Source organism: Catharus ustulatus, chromosome 3 (assembly GCF_009819885.2).
Source record: "Catharus ustulatus isolate bCatUst1 chromosome 3, bCatUst1.pri.v2, whole genome shotgun sequence".
Lineage (NCBI taxonomy): Eukaryota > Metazoa > Chordata > Aves > Passeriformes > Turdidae > Catharus > Catharus ustulatus.
The window spans coordinates 35,206,279-35,230,029 of record NC_046223.1 but is presented as its reverse complement, the minus strand read 5'-3'; the positions used below and the strand labels follow the sequence as shown (position 1 = coordinate 35,230,029).

Here is a 23,751-nt window from a genome sequence, read left to right as displayed (position 1 = left end):
TCATTCCTTGTTACCTTGTTGCAAGTTGGATAAAAACAATTGCAGACTGAAATAGTAGTTACCGAGAACAAAACGGAGTGGTTTTTAGCACTGCACAGCTGCTTCTGCAGAACTGTTAGGTCTATGTCTGTGTTCTTTCCAAAACACAAGCCCTACCTCCCTCTATAGGCGTGATAAAGAAAACCAGAGTCGATCTGCAGTTCAGCACATTTAGCCTGCATCATGTGTGTAATCTCATAAACGAATGAAAATTATGCAGACCTGTACAGAAAGCACTTATTTCACAGGCTTTCAGCACCATCATTTCAGATAAATACCCTTATTTAATTCTGCAAGTCTTTCGTCTTTTCTGTTATCATTTATCTGGTTCCTCTAACTCTTGGTTTTGACAAAAAGTATCTGCTGTATGGGGTGCATTCTCAGCGAGATCCAGAAATACTCAGATGCCCTAAGTGTAATGACCTTTTGGGGATGTGTTTTGACTGAATCATTATCATATCCCTTCCTTTGTAAACCTAACTGATTAATATTTTATGTACAAGTATGAAAAGTGAGGGTGCCAGGAGGATGGAGCCAGGCTCTGCCCGTGGCGCCAAGCAACAGGACAGGAGGCAATGACAGAAACTGATGCACAGGAAGCTCCACCTGAACATGAAGAGAAACATGAAGAAAAGCTTCTTTACTGCGTAGGTGACTGAGCACTGCAGCAGATTGTCCAGAGAGGCCGTGGAGTCCCCCTGTCTGGAAATATTCAGGATCCCTCTGGATGCAGACGTGTGCCATGTGCAGTGGGGTGGCCCTATGAGGGAGGGCGGTTCCGCCAGGTGACGCACTGTACTGCCTTCCAACCTGACCCACTCTGCGATTCCGTGATACGTATTATGAACTGCCTCCCTGGGCAAAGTGCTGCACCTCTCCATGCAGCTGAGCTGAGCTGTGCTGACCCAGGACACGGCTGTGCCGCACGCCCGGGCTCCAGCCCCGCAGATCCCGGCTGGTCCCTGCCCCGACCCAAGATGGCGGCGGCAGCGCCCGGTCACGTGCCGGCGGGCGGGGCGGCCCGCGCTCTCCTCTCGGGTGGCGGCAGCGCGGCAGGATGGAGCCGGCGGCGCTGGAGCGCTTCCACAGCCCGGGCAAGGGCAGCGGCCTCCGCTCCCGCCGGAGGGTGCGGCCCGGAGAGCTGCTCTACCGCGACGTGCCCTTCGCCTACGTCCTCAGCAAGGCGCAGCTGGGCAGCGTATGCGAGCGCTGCCTGCGCAGGTACCGGGGGAACGCGCCGCGCTGCCGCCAGCCCCGCCCCTTCCGCCGGGGCGGGGCCGGGGGCCGGGAACGGGAACGGGATGGGATGGGGATACGTACTCCGCGGCTGTGTGCTGCCAGGGCTGAGCTACTTCCTGGGGAGGCGGCAGTGCCGGCGTGGCCCGGTGCTGTTTCTCCGGGAGGGTCCCGGCTCTGCTCAGGTGTTCCCGAGCCCTGAGGCGGGGCTCAGGGAGCTGTGCCCTGGGCGTTCGCGGAGCTGGGCAGGCCCCAGCCCCTATGGAACAGGCGGCGGGCGGTGTTGGAGTTTGGTGCCGCCCGCCCGGGTTTATCCCGATGAAGGAGCACGTGGCGGTGTTGGAGTTTGGTGTCGCCTGCCCGGGTTTATCCCGATGAAGGAGCTCGTGGCTTTGAGACGTGTCTTAAATGAGTTCCTGCGTTCCTCCCCCAGATCCTTCCCAGCGGAAACCGACAAATGCATAGTAACTCTCTGTGTTTGTTTAGAAACAAACAGAACTCTTTTCTAATCTTGAGCAGTTTCCCAGCAAGCTGGATTGTGGTACAGGTTAAAGGAAAATCTGTATATTAATACATACATACTGCTAGATAAGCCAAACCCCTGTATAATTGCCAAGACGTGAAGAAGAGAGACAGGAGAAAATTCGATACTGCTAACTTTTCTGTTTTAGGTTTTTACTCTGGTTTGATATTTTTGTTTGGGTTGTTTTTTTGGGCGGGGGGAAGGGAGTTATTTTGGAAATACTTGAAGTTTTGTTCGTTTAAACAGTCCAGGTGACTTGCTTCATGTCCTTTACAGGGCATCTCAGCTTCTGTTTAAGGATATGAGATTGTGGTTCTCATTTAATCAAAGAAAAAGTTGACAATGTATTCCAGGTGATGCTTGCATCTTGTAAGATGTATCTTGCATCTTCAGCATACTGAAAGAAAAAACCAAAACCGAAACAAACCAAAGCAAAAACCTAACAAAAACTCCTCCCAAAAAAATCCCCCAAATAGACAGCAAACTCAAAAGATTTTTAGCTATTATATCTGTGAAGTCTGACTTGTGACATCAGGGTGCTTTGGAGTGGTGACTGAACATTTTCCACTTGAAGTTGGGAGAGACTGCAGACTTCAGAAGACAGGCTGAGTGCAGCAACAGGTGGAATAAAAGTGACTCTGAGGTGTTTGGATGTAGACAGATAACCAGGGCATGTTTTGTAGGGAGAAATAATGGTATTAACGACTTGTTATATCACAAGAGGTTATTAATTTGTGGGGTGGTTTGGTTTTTTTTCTATATAGTTATAGCAGTTAAATTTAAAAAAGTAAATAAGGAAGTAAAAAATACATTTCTACCAATCTGTCTTCCTTTGCAAAATATGCTGTGGCTAGAAAAAGTTTAAAACTGTCCAAACTGCCGTTTATCTAATTAAAGGAGATATATACATCCATACCGAGATCTAATTTTTTTTTTTTTTTTTTGTAATGTATAGAAATTAGGCAAATGGTGAACTACTACTAAACTGTGATATGAAATAGAACTGTTTCATCAATCTTGTTTTGATCTGGTTGAATCTGGTGTGGTCTTAGTTCAAAGTGAGGTATCAGAAAAATGTGACTGCTCTCTTCTAGGACTACAAATAAAAGTCATGCTGTCCACTACTGTTCCTGTTTTTCACTCTGATCTTTAGGTGGCAGTATAGGAACATAAATTTAAAAAAGGTCTAGTTCTTAACATTGATTTAATGTTTCAGTAATCCTTTTATATATGCAATTAATGTTTGAGGCTCTACAGTGTGACGTGTAATTCTGTGCTTGCAATTTGTCTCTTGGCTTGTAGTAATGAGTGTTGCTTGGTGCGGTTTTAGGCTGTATGAGAAGAGCTGGGTGGGCCAGAAGATGGGTAGTGATGTGCAGAATATCTTCCTTCTGGACTGCCTGCTGAGAGGCAGCATGGTGTTGCCAGAATTTGGGGTCACAGGCTTGTGATGCTGCTGACTTACTCTATGACCTTGGCCAAGTTCCTACAGCAAGGGTCTGATGTACCAAAGCTGGCTAAGGTTGGCTGTTGGGGGCAGTTTGCTGCTTTGTTTTAGTAAGAAAAGCTCGGATAGTGCAGTAATTCTGCTTAGTCTTACCTCAATTAAAGTGCTGAAGTATTTATATACATAAATACAAGGACATATATATATATATACACTTCCTTAACGATCCTTCCTTATCTTACTGGGCTGTTGATACTGTTTTTATACTGAGAAGTTTTTTGGTCATTGTTGCTAGGTCTACATCATATGTAAAGTAGATGGCAGATTTTTGTCACTGTCTTCCCTTTTGTGATTTCTTCTTACTTCAAATAGAACCCTATATTTTCTAATGAAGAGGTTCATGGTTTTTATACAAAGCTGGGCTAAAATGCTCTGCTGTAGATGGTTTAATATGATAGCATAGCTGTTTGAATGCTATTCTGTTAGCAATTATAGAAATACTGTCCTGAAGTAGGATGCATAATAAATATTTGCTCTGAAATACAAGTTTTGATTGTTGACTGTGTATTTCTATGGAAGCAGTTCCTTGGAAAAGTATGATGTATTGCATGATGGTACATTTTTTGTAAGAGTATATGTAGTGTGACAAAATTTGAATGGCCAGCATTTTTTCCAACAATTTCCCAGGGAAAGCAACAGAAGAATATTTTTTTTTCCCTCTTACTAATTAAAAGTTTTCTTTACGGTTTCTTCCATGCTTTGCTCCCTCTTTAATGTTGGTCTGAGTCTCAGATTTAGAATTGAAAATATACCCAGCCTCTTACAGATTGGAATCAAAATTAAGTGAAAGTCAATGATACCTCTGTTTGTTTTGCTTTTCACAAAACATTTCTGTGATGCCTTGTAGTTACAAGAATCCACTTAGGAGTGAGCAAACAAGCTATATAGAATCCGAGTCTCAGAAAAAGTAGGAAAAAAGAGGTAACACCATTGTATTTCAAAATGCTATACCATTTATGCCTTTAAGGGAAATGAATATGTGAGAATAAGTAATGAATAACATTATATATAGACTATGAAATAAAAGGCATTAGTGTTTTTTGTTTGGGTAAGGTCAGAGGTTCAGACTCTGGAATTGGATTAAGAGGAAGTATGAATATTTTTTGAATGACTACAAGTTTTCTAAACATTTAGAAAGAGAAAAACATTAAAGCTAGGGGTGGTGATAACTAGATGTGACAGCAAACATTATTACAGTATAGGAAATATAACCAAACCTGAATAGTTGGGTACTAAACTCAGGCCAGCAATTGTGTGCTCCTTGCTTGATTTCCCCTGATTTAAAAATAGCCAAGTGGAAACATCTTTGCATTCACAACTGTGCATTCAGTCCTGTATCTTCAGCACTGATACACTCTTAAATTGCTGCTTTGTTACTATTATTGCTACTATTATGACTACTGCTACCAATACAACATTGTGTTACTTCATCACCGTGAAAGTTGTCATAACATTGTTAAAGTTGGAGTGTCAAAGTTAACAGCAGCTCGAAGGTACAAAAATGCCTTTGTGTTTTAACCACAGTGTGGAATGTTTTAAGTGGAGAGAAGCAAGGTTTGACCCAGAGAGTGACAAGAGGGTGGTTGTGATTGCGTGATCCTTCCTACCACTATGCCTGTGGCTCAGAGTTGTGTGGCTCTGCTTGAGGACAGCTGATTTTTAACTGTTCAAGTGTACCCCTTTCACACTGCAGCAGGGAGGTCAAGAGGGGAAAGGAGCTCATTATTTTGGCTTTTTAGCAATGGGAGTTTCTCCATGAAGATTCTGTCATTCACTAATAAAGCTAAGATGCTTCCTTAAGCACCAAAAAAGCATCCCTTCTAGCAATCGAGTTCTACAGCTTCCAGCTTTGCTGGGTGATTAGGTGCAAGTTAATGGATCCTCTTGTTATGTGATGTTTAGCATGTATAAGACTTCCCGTAATGCACAAAGTTATAAAATCTACACTGCCTCCTTAATTATGTCTGAAAAATATTTCTGTTGCTGGTTAATACAGAAATAGCTCTAAATTTAAACTAATTTCTTGAAAACATCCTATTTCGTTGCTCTACGTGTTCCTAGTATATATATATTTTGTTCTACAGGGATTTCAAAGTGTGGAAAATGAATATTTGATTATACATTCTTTGACCTTGAATTTTTCATCAGTTACCATCAAATGAAGGTAATTAAGTACTATAATTCTTTAGATATAAAACAATGTCCATGTTTTATAGTTTCTTGTATAAAAAGGTGGTTTTCCCTCCTATAGAACATTGTATTTCTGTGATTGTTTGTAGAAAGGAACAACAATATTTTAAGAATTCCTTAAACATATGTAAGAACATAATTCTTAGACTTATCACATAAATGAATAAAGTTGGTCAGTATGACTTGGTGCCATGTCAATAAGATTTTTTATATGTGAGATGTATGGTGTATTTGGTGTCCCTTCAGTGCCAGTCAAAATTTTAGACAGAGTTCCAGTAGTTTTCAAGATGTGTAACTTCTTATGGAGTAGAGGAATATAAAAAAATTTCACTTAATCATATTGTGAGTATTAGGAGCAGATACGTTTTTGTGCTTCCAGGATAGAATAATCCTGGGAATAATATGTTATAGTTTGATGGAGCATCCTGACAGTTACGAGTGAAATTACAGCACTGGCTCTTGATGTACCTGAAGTAAGAGCAAAGCGTGTGAAACGAAATTGTACATGAGACAGAAGCTATACAAAGTATTATAGTTTCAGGTTCTGTGTACATTTGTGAGAATGTTTCCCAAGACCTAAGAAGCTGAACACCACCACCACCATCAGTAACACTTCTCTCTGTAGCTGAATGATAGCCTGAAAAAAGGCAACATTTTCCTTAGAAGAGACTCTCCCTCCCCCATCTCAACTTACTCCCATAGTGTTGAAGCAACTTTATGAAAATCAGTACAGAAATGCTTTTTTTTCCTTCCCTCATGCAAGCTGGAGCCATAGGAGTGACTTTCAGGCTGTTGTCCCATGCTGCCAGGAAAAACTTTTGTGAGAGAGAATGAAGACATAGACTGTGCTTTCCTACAATGTCTTGTCCATAGAAGGTCTGTAGCAAAAATTACACTTAGTCTTCGTCTCCCATTCCTTGTGTGGAGTCAGGTTGAAGCAGGGGGAAGAAGGAAGCCCTGGCATTCAGGACAGCATTCATAAGAAGTTGTCCTGGCCTACCTGTTTTGGTTTACTTGCCTCACAGCACCCTTTTCAGTGTGGTTGGGAGTTTCATGTATTGCTGTTATATTACTGTTATATTACTGTTATATTACTGTTACTGGAATATTCCTTGATAGGTGTTCTGGACTGACTATTTATCTTGGAGGCTTATTTTGAGAATGTAATTCAGGTTCTGTTAGCTGTAAACCCTTCTTTTCATTGCATGGTATTTTGGTCTTCAATTGGTGCCTCCTCACTGCTTTGGATACTCTGGGCTTGCTTTAGGTAATATATGGGTCATGCTAATCTCTTTCTTCCTTTCCTCCCCTGCCTTGTGGTCTTGAGACTTGTTCATGTCTGGTGCTGCCAATCTGGCTCTGCTCCTGTTAATAATAGGAGAAACAGAAGAGGGAGAGGCGTTGTTAAAAAGAAATTCTCCCAGGTCAAGAGTTTTTATTACCATGCCTGTCATTTATGGAAAATGAAAATTTTAGACATGCTTTAAAGGGTCCTAAAGCTATTACTGTGTTGGGATTTTGTGTATACAATTTTCATGCTTATACTGCTCTGTAATTTGAAAGGTATTGTATCAAAATTGTTGTCCTGTCAAGCTGTGGCTGACCATTTAAGTTGTAGTCATCTTGTAGATTTTACTCAATTTATGTTTTACTGTGTAGCTGCAATCCACACCTGATACTGTATTTCTGTTCTGCATGGAGGAGTCCCTAATATTAATGTTTTAAAATATTAATATGCTCTGTATAAATACTCTTTGCTTGTGGTTATTGATAAAATGATGAAAATAAGTTTGTGGATTGGATTGTCTTTAGTATGCATTTCCTTAGGTTGAACTGTAATTGTGCAAGTACAAATTATAATAAGCCCTAGAAGGGAAAACATGAGTGATTAAAATATGGTAACCTCTAGCTAATGTAACAACACAATTAGTTCAAGATATTTTCCAAAGAAAGTTTTCAATTATGTGTGAGTTGCTCAAAGTTTTGTACTGCATTAGGAATTTATTGTTTAAATTTTTTAAGAACTCTTACTGATATCTTGTGCATAGGTATTGGAATTCATGAATTGCTAGTGGTTACTTACATTGTGGCTGTCCTCAAAAACCACTCTGTGCTTTTGCCTGTATGGAATGATGCTGTTTTCCCTTAAAGAACCTTGTTGTCTTTAGAACCAGTTGCAACAGCTGTTTTGAATTATCCAAAATTAGGTGGGTGAGGCTGATAGAATGTTCTGCATGTGTCTCTGCCCCAGCCATTCATATTTTGAAGTGGGTTATGCATGACAAGTTACCTGATGTGCTGGCTGGGAGCTGCTGAAAGGCAGGCATTCTTACTGCTCTCCTGAGTCCTTGCTCTCCTTCCTGCATGCACCTTCTGCTCCTCATTTGGCACTTTGCTGCTCATATGACCTGTGATACACTGCTGCAGAGAGAGAAACTGGCAGAAAACATACTTCACCAAAATAGAAAAGTCTCAGTGCCCTTGAATCAGCTTATTGCTGGGGGAACAGAGCTGAAGTGGCCATTGAAAGGGAGTCAGAGCCTGATGGTCAGGGCTGTGCTGTCTGGTAGTAGCTGGCCTTTAGTGTGCTGTAGCTAGAGAGGAAACTCTAAGAAGGACAGCTAGAGGAATGTCAGAGCTGGATGGATGGATGTCTTTTGGAGAAGTAGGGCTTTCAGGTGTGCAGATTGACTGCACATTAGTGTTGAGAACAGTTTTTTCTGCCTCGTAGTCCAGCCTAGTCCTGGACCGTGAGACTGCACCCTCACTTCTTTACCAAGGCATGTTTCAGTCATATTTTACTTCCTCAGAGCATATCCTAGCTTCTTTAGCAGAAGAAACACTGCAGACATTTGCAGTTGTTTCTTACCACAAAGAAAATACTTTCTCTTTGACCGAAGTTTTGCTTCTGTGGGAGTTTATCAATCTTTCTGACTTCATTTTTGAAACTAATTTTACTCATTTTGGGATATGTGCTTAATTCCAGAAATCACAATTCTCACAGCGCCTCTACGGCTGACTGGGAGATTTTATTTGGAGGCCAAGTGAAACTTTTGAATCATTCCCAAAGGTATTGTGATAACTGTAGGGTTGTTGTCAAGTGGCACAATTGGTTGAACACCAGTAATTCCTAATGCTAACTCAAGCTGCAATCTCCTATTCGTGCAATATTTAGCTTTCCCGTTTATCATCATAACTGCTAGCTGCCTTCAGCTCAGGGCTTGCTTTGCTATTAATTTCATTGTTCAAGATTAAGTTAAATTAAAGACTAGGTATTTTTTTGAAGTATCTTCTTGGCCTCTGAGTTCCTCATCCTACAGTCAATAGGTAGGAAACACAATTTTGGCTTCACTCAGGGTGGGCTTGCTCTAGCTGTTCACGTAGTGTTTGTGTGCTGCCTGTGCCATCAGGTTTAAGCATTCAAAGCAGAAAAAGCCAGCAAGTGTGTTGAGCACTACTTACGAGGGTGTGATTAGGAGTGAGAATCCCAGAAGCTGTGGAAGTGCAGAAAAGGAGTAAAAGGTAATCTCTAAGTAAAAAGAGGAAATGAAAACAGTCTTGTCAATTGTAAACCCCTTCTTACAGTTCACCCAAATATCTCATTCATGCAAGCTAATTCAAATGTCTCATTCAACTGCTGGGAGTGTTCACTGGTGACCTGAAAAGAAAGACTTCTTTGGTGATGGCATTCTTGGTAGTGGGAACGAGCATAGTAGAATAGGGAGAAAGAAGTTGAGATGTTTGGTGAACCATGGTCCTCAGGGAGGAGGGATTTGTCTCAGGATATACTGAGCATGAAATAAACTGTCTGTGTTTCTTAGGGTAAAATACTTGTTCAGTGTATTTTGTGCTTCTCAGGCAGAAACTTGCTTTTATTTATTAGTCAAGAAGAGCTTGAAAGCAGCTCACTTTAACATAAAGGTTCAAATTGGAGCACTGTCTTAGTGTTTTTTTTTCCCTTCCTGTTGTGTTAAGTACTACTCCTCCCTGGTAAGATAAACTATTACACCTCTTCTTTCTGTGGCCTGACTGCTGTTTTCCATCACAGAAACAGAGCCTGCTACTCCTTCTGAGATAAGTGCCATACTAAGCAAGACTTGCTGTGTATAAAAGTATATCTCATAAGTTTTCTCTCCTCCATTTCTATGCACCTTGTATGTGAGAAATAAATTCCACTTTGCAGATCATTGTGTTTGAAATCTTTGTTGATTATTGTATGGGATGAGAGAGTGTTTGCCAGACTAGTACATTACAGTTTAATTTCCTTTGGAAAAAAAGTTAAGGTTTTTTTGATCAAACTCTGGATACACATATTTTAAGCATTGAGTGAATGCTTAAATGTTAGTGTGGGTTTGTACTTTGTGTAGCTGGCTTTGATTTCTGTGGTGTATTGACTCCAAGTCCTCCAGCTGTTGAAAGTATCTTAGTCCAGATTTCTGAAAAAGCAAAAACAGATTGAACGATTTGAAAGAAAAAATGAAGTGGCATAGAAAACCACTTCAGAGATTTATGGTCATAAACATCTATGTTGGTTTAGCAAATGAGATTGGCTAGTCAGCTATTTATGAATTTTATCCACTTGTCATATTAAAACAGCTGTAGTAGTTGATATTCCTGCATAACAGATGGAATAACGATGGAAACAATTTCTTGAAATACTGTTTGAAACAAAACATGTGATGATTGATTTATCTTTTTCCTTTGCCTCAGGAAAAAGAGACTATGCAGTAATCCACATAAGGTATGTATAATATCAAGTATAAAACAGATATAGCTATGAAATGTATTTTATCATCAGTAAGATCATTTGCAGTATTATGTTGTGTCTTCTTTTTGTTTGTTTTAGTTTTGGTTTTGTTCCACAAAATAAGCACATTGTACTTACATAAGTAAGTATCTCTTACTGTTAAATGTCCCCTTCTGTGGGTAAGAAAGTAGATGAATTGTGCTGATGAGCACTAAAAAGAGTGGTAGGTATGAAAATAGCAGGAAAGTTACAGAGTCTGTTAGTTAGCAACCCAGTTTCTGAAAGAAGTTAATCTTGCCACTTCCAGTGGATACCTAGTATTTTATTAGACACCTAGTCAGTCTGTGTATTGCTTGTATGTGGGTTTTGCTGCCAATTAATAGCCTTTGCTGCTTTGGCAGTTGTTCTGATTGAGTTGCACTGGCTGTTTTATGTGATTGCTGCTTTATTCTGATATGCTGTGTTCTGATAAGTCAAAACTACGTAAATTCAGTTTTAAATGAAATTCCGTAAGGAGAGAAGACTTGCTGAGCATTGTAGGCAAAAGAATTAGACCTCTCTAAAGACTTTGTGAGAATTTGGCATGGGATTCACCTTTCTACTGAAAAGTGTACTGACAGGAGAATCCTGTTGCATGTGTATGAAATATGACACAGGTTGGATTCATTAGTGCTGAGGTAATGCCTCTTATGGAGTTTAGGATAAAAAAATAAATGAATGTGTGGAATTTGGTATATGTATGCCAATTTCTATATTTAACTAATTTTTCATTATGAAGTTACTGGATTTTTATTTTGATAGTGTTTGTTTTATTTGGTATTTCAGGGAGCATTTTCCACTTTCTGGTGCTTTTCACCACATTTTTAGAAGCTCCCTTTGCAACATTACATGTCACATTACTTGTGTTCACAACCCACTTGTAAGGACTGGTTGTCATTTTTTCCCTTTCTCCTCCATGGACAGTCTTGGAACACAGCTTGGGAGAGGCAGGGGTTAATAAAATCAAAGAATGACTGTACTCACCTCTTTTTTTAAATGCCTTGCTCGTGTATGAAACTAAAGATATTGTCAGTTGATTTGTATATTCTAATGCATGTATGAGGAGCACAACGGATGAAGGATAACCTTGTAGTTCAGATACATAATTGGAGGATTAGAGCCCTTCTTTTGTCTGTTAAATTTAAGATCTTTCCTAGATTACCTGTTTGAGAGAGGTTTGGTGTTTATTGCATTCACTCATATATTTAGAAGTTGTTGATAGTATAAAATAAAAATATTTAAATTATATGTTTGTATGTTACCTTAAGGGCAATATTTGACCTTAAACCACTTGAAAAGTCTTAAAAAGTGATTATAGGCAGCAGAGAGCATATCTGCTATAAATTTAATGGTACCACTAGGAAACAGTCCAACACCAACAGGTTTATATGTACACTTGGAATTAACATGGCTTTTTGAAATTGGTGAATACATCCTAATTGTGCCAGAGCTAAGAGCTTTGCCATGCAGAACTTTATGGCCCATGCAATTTGCTGGATGTTATGATTATTCCTTTCAATTTCAAAAGCTGTGAAACTTGCTTGTCCTTGGCAAAAAAACCAGTGTGGAAAGAAATGCAGCTTAACTGATACCATAGATAGAACAGTAAGAGGCAAGTGAATTACAACAGACTAAAGAAAACGTTGGTGTGAAAAATTGTTTACTTGAAATGGACTCAGGAGACATAACCTGGAGAGCTGCTCATAGCAGAAGGGATATTAAATATTTCTGGGAAAACTGACCATAAGGGAAGAACATGACAGTTGTTTAAAGTACTTGTCTGCTATGGATGATATTGTGGTATAAATCAATTATCAAACCAATGAAAAAATTTAGCAGATGGAAGCTGAAGTTAACCATGCATTTATGGTATGAAAAGCTATGAAAAATGCATTCCAATTTTTGTGTAAAAATCTCAGAGATTTGGAAAGGTGAGACCTGAAGTCTTAGTTTTCCCTGGAAAGTTACATGGCTATTACCCTCTGTGTGACTCGTGGGAGCATTTTAAAAAATGGCAAGGAAAATGCGGGACTGGGAAGAGATTCATAATTTCTGTACAAAATTTGAATTTCCAGAAATTGTAAAGCATCTTACGGAGAGGGTAGAAATGGTTTAAATAGACAAGATTTTTTTTTTTTTTTTTAATTGGAAAGATCTCTATGAACTGGCGAACTGGCAAGCTGGTGTGGAGGGAACTGGATTTTGAGCTGGGCAGTCAAAAGTTGTGCCTTTGTATTTGACCACGGAGGCTGTGAGATGAAAGCACCAATGTGAGGCATGTAGCTGCAGAGCCTGGGGCTGTTTGCATCGTGGCTTTGGGGTGGTTATGCTGCCTGGTGGCAGAAAATCACATAAGGTGTCACTGTCTGTACCAATGCATGTGAATGCTACCTGCAGCTGTGAATATCCTGTTCCAAAGTTGGTTTTAGCCTCTTATCTTGTTCCTGAGTCTTGGGGAAATTGAATTATTAAAGGACACATTTTGTCTTTGAACAAGTAGCTCTCAGCAATGTCAGTGTTTGGTGTGCACAGAATACAGCAATGTTTGGCTTTTTCTTGTGGGGAGCTGACATAGGGCTCTGGTCACTGCTGCAGCTTCCCTTCCTCTAATCTGCTTTGAGGCAGATGAAATAATTTACACAACTCCCAGACGCATCAGAAATTATTATGGTGCCAAAGATATTGTCCTTAGAGATTGCTTGGAAGTTGTGACTTTGGGAATATGTCTGTTCAGAACTACTGTGCTGTAGACTTATTAATTTTTCATTTTCATATCTTCTTTTTAACCTCCCCCCATGGAGTCTTACAGGCTGTATGTGTTAGTACACATATTATTTTGTGACCCTTGAAGTTAGGGTTGCTTGTGAAGCACATATTTGGCACTTGTTCAAATAGGCCTTAATATTAAAATTAATTTTCACCAAAAAGTGCTTTACTAATAGCTGTTTGTTATTAATTGAAAGACTATGCTTACTTTTCTGCTTATACCACATATGGATTCAGAATCAGTTTTAAACACTACATTTGTTGGAACATCTCCATGTCGATCAATTTTATAGCTGGAAGGTAATGGCATTTTTAAATATTCGTTTTATTTTCCCAGTACAAAGTCACCTGCACTGTGTGTTTGCCTCCCTTTTGTTGTAAATTCTTTGAGGCATGAAATAGCTTGCCAGTTGTCTCTTATGCTCAGAAGTTAATGAATGGTTATCAGTTTATTGCAGATAATAACTTAGCTGCAAACCGTAATGCATGCTTAAGCTCATTGTGTAGAATTTTTGCCTTAAGACAATGTTTAATCAGTGGTTGTAGGTTTAAGAATGTCATTCCAGGCTGTGCTTTCTCCCAGGACTACACAACAGAAACCTTCTCCTCCCCTGCCATCCTACCCCATTCTGTGAGCAAAACTTTTCTTAGCTTTGAAATGCCTCCAATTTTCCCACAAACTCATAGTAGCTTTTAGTAAAGCAGGTGTTTTGTATTTATCTTATGGTGAGTCCTTAGTATTCATTCTGACTGATGAAAATGAATGACCTCCAGTTTTTCCTAGGCTTGTAGCTATGAAATAAAGTCTGTCCTTGACATGTGTATCTCTTGTTTACTGCTGTTGGGGATGTGAGTTCACAATAAAGAAGAATCAAATCTCTAGACTCACCCTTGCAGTTGTCTCCTATTAGAATAAAGACAGAAAAAGGTTTAAATTTTGTTCAGCTTGTATGACTCCTGGAATTAACTTCCAAAAGTGCATTTTTTTTTTGTTCGGGTGTATTTTCTTTTTATGCATATGTATGCTTGTTATGCAGTAAAAAATTCTGGGTTACTTTTATTGAGAGAATTATGTTCTCTTAACTTATAGCTGAAAAAAATAAAAAATGATGTTTGAACAGTCTTTAAAAATTTAGTTCTTAGTTTGCAAAGTTATTTTCCAGTCAATTTTAGATTAATTACAAAAATCCATAACTCTTTCTTCTTGATTTTTATTTTAAAGTTACTGAGGTTATATTTAGCAAATAAATATGGTGTGCATTTGAGGAAGTGAGTTTCTACTAAAGCAATGCAGTTACTGCTGGCACTGTGCAAGGTGATATGGTGGTGGTAGGACATCAAATAGACCTGTTACTTAATGAGGTTTACCACAAAACTTTGTACAGTATTGGCTTCAATATCAGGCTTTTGGAGGAACCCTTTAAATAAAAATGAATTTTAAAAATGTCATAGCAGTTACTGGAAAAACATTAAAAACCTTTGGACTCTGTTCTTGCTTTGTACTAGTTTTTGATCTGTTGCATAATTATGTGTTGACAAAGCCTCCCTGACAGGAAATCGACTCTGGAATGTGTACAGCATCAACACAGCGTGACTGTAGTTCCTGTAGAACTGTCCACAGCGAGCGATATTTTCCAATTACTCAGTCTAGTTCCTTAGCCTGTTTCAGCAGCAGACTTGGAAGCAAATGTCCCTTCTCATCATGGTGAAATACTGTAAACTGCCTAATTATGCTGTGGGGTTGGGGGATGCCAGTGCAGCAGCATCCTTGTGCTTTGCTTTAAACCCCCCTGTAAGAGCTGAAACGAGGGATGCAGGACTCTAGGTGGCTCTTTAAATGCTGTTTATTGTATCCAGATGATACAGCAATTCACGGGTTGTGAGTAACAAGAGCCAAGCCCACAGTGGTCAGCATCAGCTGTAGTCTCCTCTGAAGCCAACTCTCGTTCTGGTTACAATGCATTACATATTTTTCATTGTAGAGCATTTTAATTTATGACAACCAATCAGTACTTTTACTATTACCTATAGCCTATCATAACTACTAAAATTACTGTATTCATGTTACTATTTTCCAATCACAAAAAGTTAGTATGTTACAGTTTAACCTAGGAGTTGTTTTTCAGTTTTCTTGAAGTGGAAAATTTTAAGACCTTTCTTTCTACTTGTAGCATGGCATTTTTGTTGCTTGTGAAAATCTTTTTACTTGGTAAAAACATTTTTTTGTTTGAGGTGGATTTATCCTTTGCTCTGAGTCATAAAAATTCCTTCCAACTCATTTTAACCCTTTGGCTTCTTAGTGATCCAGTAAGACTGGCTTAGCAATTCTTCTTTTCTATGTCAAAACTTGCTATCATTTCTATTCCTTCTTCAGATTCTACATTCAAAGATCTTTCTGTTATGCTTACATATCTGTGAGACCTTCCTTATCCTTCCCAACACCTCCCAAAATGATATTTAGGTCATACTGTGAGAGGTGCTGCTGGGTGTGGAGGTTGGGGTGCTCCACGTTATTTCTGGATTACCTACTCCAAGCAGAGCCTGGCCCTGTCTTCAGGAACTGTGCTTTCTTTTCACCACATGAATTCAGCTGTTGGGGTTTCACCAATGACCAAGGTCCTCTGTGGCTTGTTTTTTCTTGGGGCCTCCACAGCCAAGATGTTTCCAAAGTGAGGGCAGATGTGTCCTGGTTTGTTGTGTAAACAAAGCTGTTTCACAATAAGATGAAGATTTTTTCCAGGATGTTGTTGTGAAGAGAAGCTGTTTCTGGTGAACACAGGTAGTAGCAGCCCAGGGAGTGAACATTCAAGAGGTTCAATATAGTTTGAAGAAGTGAATGGACATGACTGGGACTTAAAAATATGCCTGGAGAATAATTTACAATAACCTTAATTGTAGAAAAAAGCCCCTAGCCTAAACCAAAAAATACAAAAATACCCAGAGTTGAATTGCTTTTCTATGCCATGCAAAAGCAATATTCTCCTTTGCTTTTTTTTTTTTTTAAACCTAATCAACAATTTAAAGTTGCATTTGACTAACATTCTTCCTAAACTCACTTTAAATACTCAACATTAGAATAGCAAATTTGTCTAAAGTCTTAGTAGTATGTTTAGGTTTTTTAATTGCATGCTCAGTTTCACTGAAAAGATGATCATAAAAAAAAAATCGGTGCCAGACACAGAAACAGGGTTTAGTTAGGCTGTAAGACTTAGACAACTTCATCTTTCTTGACAGATGTTGAATTTATCTATGTAGATAAGTTTAAAATTATTAAAAAAAAGGAGAAAAGACAAGTGAAACTTGTCTACCCACTTGCAAAATGGCCAATAGCAAGAAAAGCAGGTGAAACCCACCAAATTTTAACTGCAGCTTGATGATACTTTGGTTTTGTTTTCTAGGTAGCCAAAGTACACCTGTGTATCTCTTTCCCTCAGATTAGGAGCTGGTGTTTTTCAACACTAATTTTGGTTGATGCCTTCCATGTGCTTCAGCTAATCTGAAATTATGCTCTATGTTAAAGATATTTTTGCAGTCAGATTTCCCAGGAAGAATTAGGTTTGTAGCTTTCTATTCTCTGTGAACACAAGGTCTGACCTTAGGAGGTGTTTGGGTGTGTCTACTCCTGTTGAAGGGATTAGACATTGGACATAAGGTACAGGAGATGGGATTGAGCCATTTCACTTCATTTCTGACCTAATCAGTATTTGAACTCAAGTTTCAGGAAAAGAATGCTTACTGTTGCTATTTCATTTCTGTAAGGTGCTGCAACGGATTGGAAAAATTATACTTCAAGAATACATGAGAACTCAGAACATCTGTTACAGTACTAGTGAAATGTGCATTTCACATGCCTGGCACAAGAAAAATAAATCCCTTAGATCTTGATATATTTTGGAGTGGCTTTTTTATTTCAGCCCTTCAACATTTTTATTTTCCCTCTTAAGTTCTTCCCCTCTTATTTGCAAAAGACCTAAAAGTAAGCCTGCTGGATTTTTCATGACTGTAGGATGTTTAAACATGTAATCTGCTAGAGTTACTTCTGATAAAAACTTGGACTGTGGATTTGCATTTTGCTTAGAAAATCAAGTTTGAATTTTAAAGCCTGATTTGTGTACATGAAGATATTTTAGTTAGGGTTTCTTTCCATCCTGCTTTTGTGAAGTATTCCATATAATATTTTTGATACAAAATGTGGATCCCTTTTACTACCAAAAGATATTAGACAGTTTCTCTGAATGTTGGTATATTAACTATCCTAATGCTGAGAAGTTTTCAGTAATAGAAGAGATGATTTATATCTTCAGATGTGCCCCTGTTTTTTTTTTCCTTTCTAATAGCAAGTGAAGATTTTGATAAATTGTCTTTGTTGCTATTGATGCAGTTGTACTTAAGTATCTTGGCTCATTGCTCATAGTTGATCCCATCCTATAATACTGCATGGCTGACATTGTTCTGGAGTTTAGCTCTGCAGGCTCACTTAAAAACCCAACACCACTGGGAAAGGATAAGAACTTCGAAAACAATCCGATGAGGAGGGTACCAGTCACACTTAGAAAATAAGATGGGATCAGTTCCTTGTGTTCAGCCACACTGCCTTTAATCTGCAGGTTCTCTCCCAGATGTAAACATACCCTCACTGCTCAGAGTTATCTTTCTGGTGAACGAGGAAATATGGTCAACACTGAAATGAAAATTTATCTTCCAGTGATAGATCTGTGTTATTGGGAACTGTTGAGCAAAATGTGAACAATGACTATGAGCCACTCTGTGACTACAAGATGCTCTTAAACTGGGAGTCTCTTATGCTGAGGTGTTTAAAACTACTGTAGATAAGAACTATCATCTAAAGCTCTGTACCTACCTGAGAAATAAATATTTCTTTGGTCTGGCTATGATGCTAGGTGCATTTGTTGATTACTCTGCCAGCAAAGAAATGAATTTGCTAATGAGAAACAAAATCACTACAAAGAAGTGTAATTATGAAGGATGAGTTAGGCTCTGAAAAAGGTGTGCAGATTCAACTTAAAACCCTTCCTGCTTTGGAATATATGATATAGGATATAAAATTTACATACTCTATCACTCTGTGAAATAAATAACAAGTAAACTGTGGCTAGAAAAAAACCCAAATTTTGGACTTTATTAAATAAAAATTAGGTGATATTATAGTCTTGCATGTTGTAACAGACTGTGTACAAAATCTCTGTATATCAGCTGTGGTTGCTGTGAATAACTCGGTATGTTTCACATTATTTGTCTCTATGCGATCACTTCGTTGGTCATAGAATTTTCTGTGAAATGGTTTTGGTGGCTCAGAATTAATTTAAAGCATACAGAGTAGAGTGGAATAGTTACATGATCATGTGATACACTTGAGTGAGGAAAGATTGATTTGATAAAAAAAGACTTTGCCAGCTGTTTTTCTTTCTGCTCACAGATCTCTTATGTGTGTATGGATTTTAAGGGAGTTGAATGTTTCAGGAGTTTTGTCTTACCTTCTGTCAGAAGTGTTTTTCAGATGTAAAATTCAGTGCCAGTTCTAGTTAGAAGATGTTCTTTCTTCATGGTTGTCATATATACCTACCAGAAAAAAAACAACCAACCACCTCAGTATGCCATAGAGAAGGGCAGAACTTTTATTTAGCTTTAACTCTGCAATTCAGAACTATTTTCCTTAGACTAGTTTGCATCATGAAATAACATCATATATTCTTCAGCTGTTCTGTGGTAACAAGTAGCATCCTACTCTGTGAAAAAACAAATAAAAAGGTAACAATTCTGGTGAAGTACATCTTTTGCTGACAAGTAAATTATAAAGTGGGGAAGTGTTTTTCAGCTGTAATTGGTTTCATTCTGGAGGTGTAGGGGAACCTAGCTTAAAATAAGGCAAGAGCAATTGTGTTTGTGAGCTAAATAAAATATGTTTTTAAAAGAGAATGTGCCTGGCATTTTAAGGAAAGGTTTGTGGAGTACAGGAGACCCAGAAGAGTTACTTCAAGAACTAAAAGCTGAGGGGAACCACATGATGGGTACTGCTGCTGTTGCCTCTGCAGAGGATAGTTAAACTTGTTCTTTGTTTATTGAGAGAATAGACCAAATTTAGTAAACAATTGGATGTTACCTCATCTGGAGCTGTCATAATGTCCCCTCTTACATGATGCCTAGTGGCACCCCAGATTACATGCTATTTAAAAAAAACCCCAATACTTTACACAAAATAGAACCAAACATGCAGAATATGTTACTTACCTCCTCCTGTACTAAGCATCCTTTTATTTCCTGCATCCTTTACTGGTGTGCCTTAAAGGTGCACAAACCTCTCTTCCCACCCCACTAATATCTTGATTGGAAGTAGCAGGACTGCAGTGTACCCTTCAGCCATGTGCCATTCCACTATGCTGTGTTATTTCAGGATTGACAGGGGAAATCTTATTCTGCTGCTTGTCTTTCAGAACAGTGTGAACATTGCATCTGTCTTGGCTCACTGCACCGATTTCCAGTTGCCTGTAATTGCATCCAGAAATGTTCATGCCTTAGAGCACTTGATGAAAGTAAAGGTAGACTCTGCATACCAGACCTTCCCCTCTGCAGCCTGGACGGAGTATCCTGAAATAATAGGAAATTTCAGCGAGCTTTCAAGAGTAACACTGGGAAAAAATGCATTGCAGTAGATTGTTGCAGAAATGACACAGAGGAAATGATTGCAGGGAGGTCTAAGAAACCGTGTTTTGTTGGAACTAAGTGGAGCTAAAGAACTGGGTGTATGCATCATGGCTAGGACTTTGCAGCCTGGCAATGGCCCAAGGTAGGGTAAGATTGATGGCTCGCTCATTCTTTTGCCTGTTCCCATCAGGTGCAATGTGGTTAAAAGCCTCAAGCTTTCCCCTTTTATTTGAAACTTTGTCTTGCTAATACTAAAAAAGAAACAGAGCAAACTGTGCTTTGTTTCTTCTTAATTAGTATATGAACATTGGAGTTTACTTCCTTTAGATGCTGGATCTGGGCCTCATCATATGCAAATTGTCCTGGGTCTGTTTGTTAAATTGTATTTATTTTACAACTTCCTTAGCTGTTTCTGATGTTGCATAGATCCCATTTTCCCAAGAGTCAGTTATGAATTTTAATGGTAATTTTTTACATGAATTTTTGTGGTAGTTCATGCATGTCTGATTTTAGATATACTAGAATTATTATCTAAGCTGATGCTGTGGTTGTCCTCTCATACAGACCAATCCAAATCAATGACAATAAATGCAAATTTATTCAAAGATTATGAGGAGTACTCCAAGATGTGTTTGTAGCAGCAAGTCATCTGTATTCATAGTCCATCACATGCAGTGTGCTGATCTGAACGATGGGAATGGTCCCATTAGAGGAGACAATTTTGATTTCTTCAAACCCCATGAGAAGTGAGCTCTTTGTTTCGTGTGTACCTGTTATGAATGATTAAGGGCTTCCTTGGGAGAAGGCAGCAGGATGTTGTTTTAATAAGAGGTCAGCAGTGCGACTGTGCTGTTCACTGGGCGCCAGCAGGACAGCACTTAACCTGGCTTTTGGGTGCTCTGCAGGGCACAAAGTACTGACAAGTATCTGGACTATGGTTTCCAGTTACTCTTTGGTATGGGGTTTACGTGAGAAATAGTGAAAAGTAATGCTGGGTTTCAAACTCTGTTACCTTTGTTGAGTTAGGTATTTGTTAGAACTCTACTTCTGAGCAAAACCAGTAACTTTAAAATGCATACAAATATCTGTGTGCATTTTCAGATTTGTTCAAAATTCAGAATATTTGGGAAACTAATGAATATAACTGATAGAAATAAACTTTAGCTCTATGCCTAAGGTATGGAAACTGGATTGGTTTGCTTCCAAAAGATAAAGGGTGAAATAGTTTCGGTAGAATAAAACTCAAATTTCAACTCGTGTAGACTGACTGAAATTGCATACTATGCTAGGAATAACATTTCTTTTAAAGTCCTAAGTAGTCTTTTGGTGCTGCTAGGAGATTTTCTTCTAATTGTTAAATTGTAGGGTTTTCATCCCTTGGATGCCAAGTTATTTGTCAAGTGCTCACACAAGTGATGCAACCTCTGTGGTGCTAATCACCAGGCTGGGTATCGGTGGCCCTTACAGCACTAAATGGTGGCCAACAAGGTTTGGAGTCCCACAAGTATTTCCTGGTTTAGAAAGGGCAGCTTTAGTTCGCCAGAGAAAACTGGTGTCCAAGTATTAGAATTTCTTTTGTTGTGCAACTGATATTTTGAATACAGTACTGCATAAAAAAACCCCAGACTTGAGACTGTCTGTGAGAAGTCATCTGTGAGAATTCATCTGTGATTACAAAATGAAGACATTTTCAAGAGTGTACTTATAATAGTAGGAAAAAAAGGATAATTCTGTTTCAAGTTAAGTACATTAATCCTGGGTAATATGTTTAGTCTTGGGCAATAAATTTATTCAGATTAAATAGTCTTCTTAATTTCTTTCATTAAGAAAACTGTCTTTGTGAGAACATCATGATTGGTTTTGATGTGGTCATTCTTTCACTGAAGCAGGATTTTTTCCCTTAGAAAGCAGATTTAAACTTGTAATCAGTCTATGGAGTATGGAAAATGCAATAGTGACTATAAATGGGAAATTTTGACATTCTAGGCATTCCACAACTGCTGCCATCATTGTGTTAGCTCTTCCAAATAAATGGATAAAATTCCAAGATTCATAGGCTCTCTGAAGTATTTATTCTTTTAAAGTTTTTAATTTTTGCAAATACTGTATAGTTTTTGTCATATGGCTTTAGTGTATTTTTAGGACGTGTATTTTATTTTTTATTTTGATGAAAGTAGTAAATTTTGCATGAGTATTAAATACTTTGTGTGGCAGAAGCTTGTTAGCAGTATAAGTGCAATTAATAAATATTCTTCATGAGGCAAATTTAAAATGAGAATCAAAGTTGTAATTATTGTTTGTTTTTAATTTGTGCAGATATCTGTTGCAGGTATTTTTAAAGAATGATCCATTCATGATATTTAAAAGAATTTGAAGATATGCAAATATACAAGTTGTTTTCTACTGTTACTGTTTTGATCTTACTCCCAGTTGGTCTCAGTAACTGTACCTTACATGAATTGAAATTCATGCAGTTGTAGGGGCTTTAGTAAATCCCTCCTTACTTAGGGCCTTAATTCTTTTATTTAGACTTTGAAAGGGTTTTTTTTCCCTAGCTATTTTTGTTGTTAGAATATGGCTTACTTTGTTAATTAATTTTGTAGAAGGAAATACAATGACATCATGTGAAGGTGAATTCCATCAGGCTCAGGGTGCGCTAAGCCCCTCTGCTCAAGGTTTTGCAGAGCTGTGCGATACAAAATTTGAAATAGCTGAGATGGAACATTAAGCGGAGAAGTTTGCCTGGAGGGATGTGTGTGCTTTAGTTTGACTGGGGTGGCACAGCATGCCAGCCAGCAGTGTAATGGACCGTGTGTGCTGCAGTTTGCTGAGATGGAGGGGCGAGATGTGAGAGGGAGACAGGGCAGAGGAGTTTGTTGTGCAAAAAAGTATTTCAAGAACAATACTTTCTATGTATGTAGGAATGGTTACCAACTGATCTGGTCACATCCAAGATAATTTTTTTGGCATTTAAATACCTGTACACCATTGGAGGATGTTGAGGGGAGCTTATGGTCATATAGGTATTGCACATTTTGGCTAAAAAACTGTAGGATTTGTTCTTAAAGAGAAACTTGCTGTAAATATGTGGCTTTTTGGCAACCAGTATGTATTTATCTGAATTTAACTTTTCCTGTCTTTTGTCCAAATTTTAGATCAATTTGATTTAGACAGACATGTCCTGGATTTATGAAGCTACAGTGAAAAAAACCTGATTGAGAGATGTATCTGTACTTCTAGTGGTCAGGATTATGGCAGTAAAAATAATTACATTAATTTCACGACTATAAGGCACACCAGATTATAAAGTGCACCTCCAGGAGTTGGCAAATTTTCGAACTTTGTCCATATATAAGGCACACTGGACAATAAGGTGCACTTTTTTTTTGCAGTGAGGACCTGCACGCAACAAAGTAATGAATTAGTAGCAATCACGCCATCCATGCTGTCTTGAATTACAATACAGGATGTGACCAAAGTTTCTATTCTATCACTATCTGTTCTGACCAGGTGGGGCAGTGATCCTTATCTCCGTGGGAGATACTCTGCTAATGGGCCATCCATTGAAACCAGGCAGGGCATTGCTCTTTATCTTTGCATCCCCCATCCTTCCTCCAGAGAGTTATCTTCTGCTAATGACCCATTGAGTCCCACTGTGTGACTGATAAAATTACTTTATCCCATTGAGAGTTGTTCCAGACAGTGGGGAGAGCCCAGCCTTTCCTACCTAGATAAAAACTGAAATTCTGGGACACCAAGTCGCCCTCTTTTCCCTGGACTCCAGAGGAAAACCAGACTATTTTTCCATATCATCACTGGACCTTGAGAGGGAGGCTGCGCCCTTCTACAAGACCACTGCTTCAACTGAACCACATCTGTCACTGCAGGAGGACTGCAGCCACCATTGAATGGGACTGCTACCAACACCCTGACTTATGGGTGTCACCCTGATGGGATGTCAGCTGGTGCTCTGACTTTGTGTCTTAGTTTGGAGGACAGGTGTTTGCTGAGAAAGGCAGGAGCTTCTCTTTGAAATGGAGA

The 23,751-nt window shown here is 38.8% G+C and overlaps 1 protein-coding gene and 1 long non-coding RNA gene across 4 annotated transcripts in view; one reads left to right on the top strand and one right to left on the bottom strand.

The window, feature by feature from the left end:
- The first annotated feature begins 636 nt into the window (after positions 1-636).
- The window catches only part of SMYD3 (SET and MYND domain containing 3), a 386,727-nt gene continuing 363,612 nt past the window's right edge, over positions 637-23,751 (top strand). Inside the window, exon 1 of one of the 3 annotated variants that reach the window (XM_033056656.2) lies at positions 637-686. In XM_033056656.2, coding sequence (XP_032912547.1) covers positions 652-686 — 35 coding nt within the window. In that variant the 5' untranslated portion in view covers positions 637-651. Of the gene's footprint in view, positions 687-1,062; positions 1,261-19,793; positions 19,853-23,751 lie in introns of those variants that run through there. The other 2 variants (XM_033056654.2, XM_033056657.2) reach the window with 2 other exon arrangements.
- On the bottom strand, positions 9,758-19,562 carry LOC116994744. The gene is made up of 3 exons (XR_004417563.1): positions 19,297-19,562; positions 18,543-18,627; positions 9,758-9,931 (listed from the first exon to the last, which is right to left on the bottom strand). It is a non-coding gene; the product is annotated as an uncharacterized LOC116994744 (long non-coding RNA).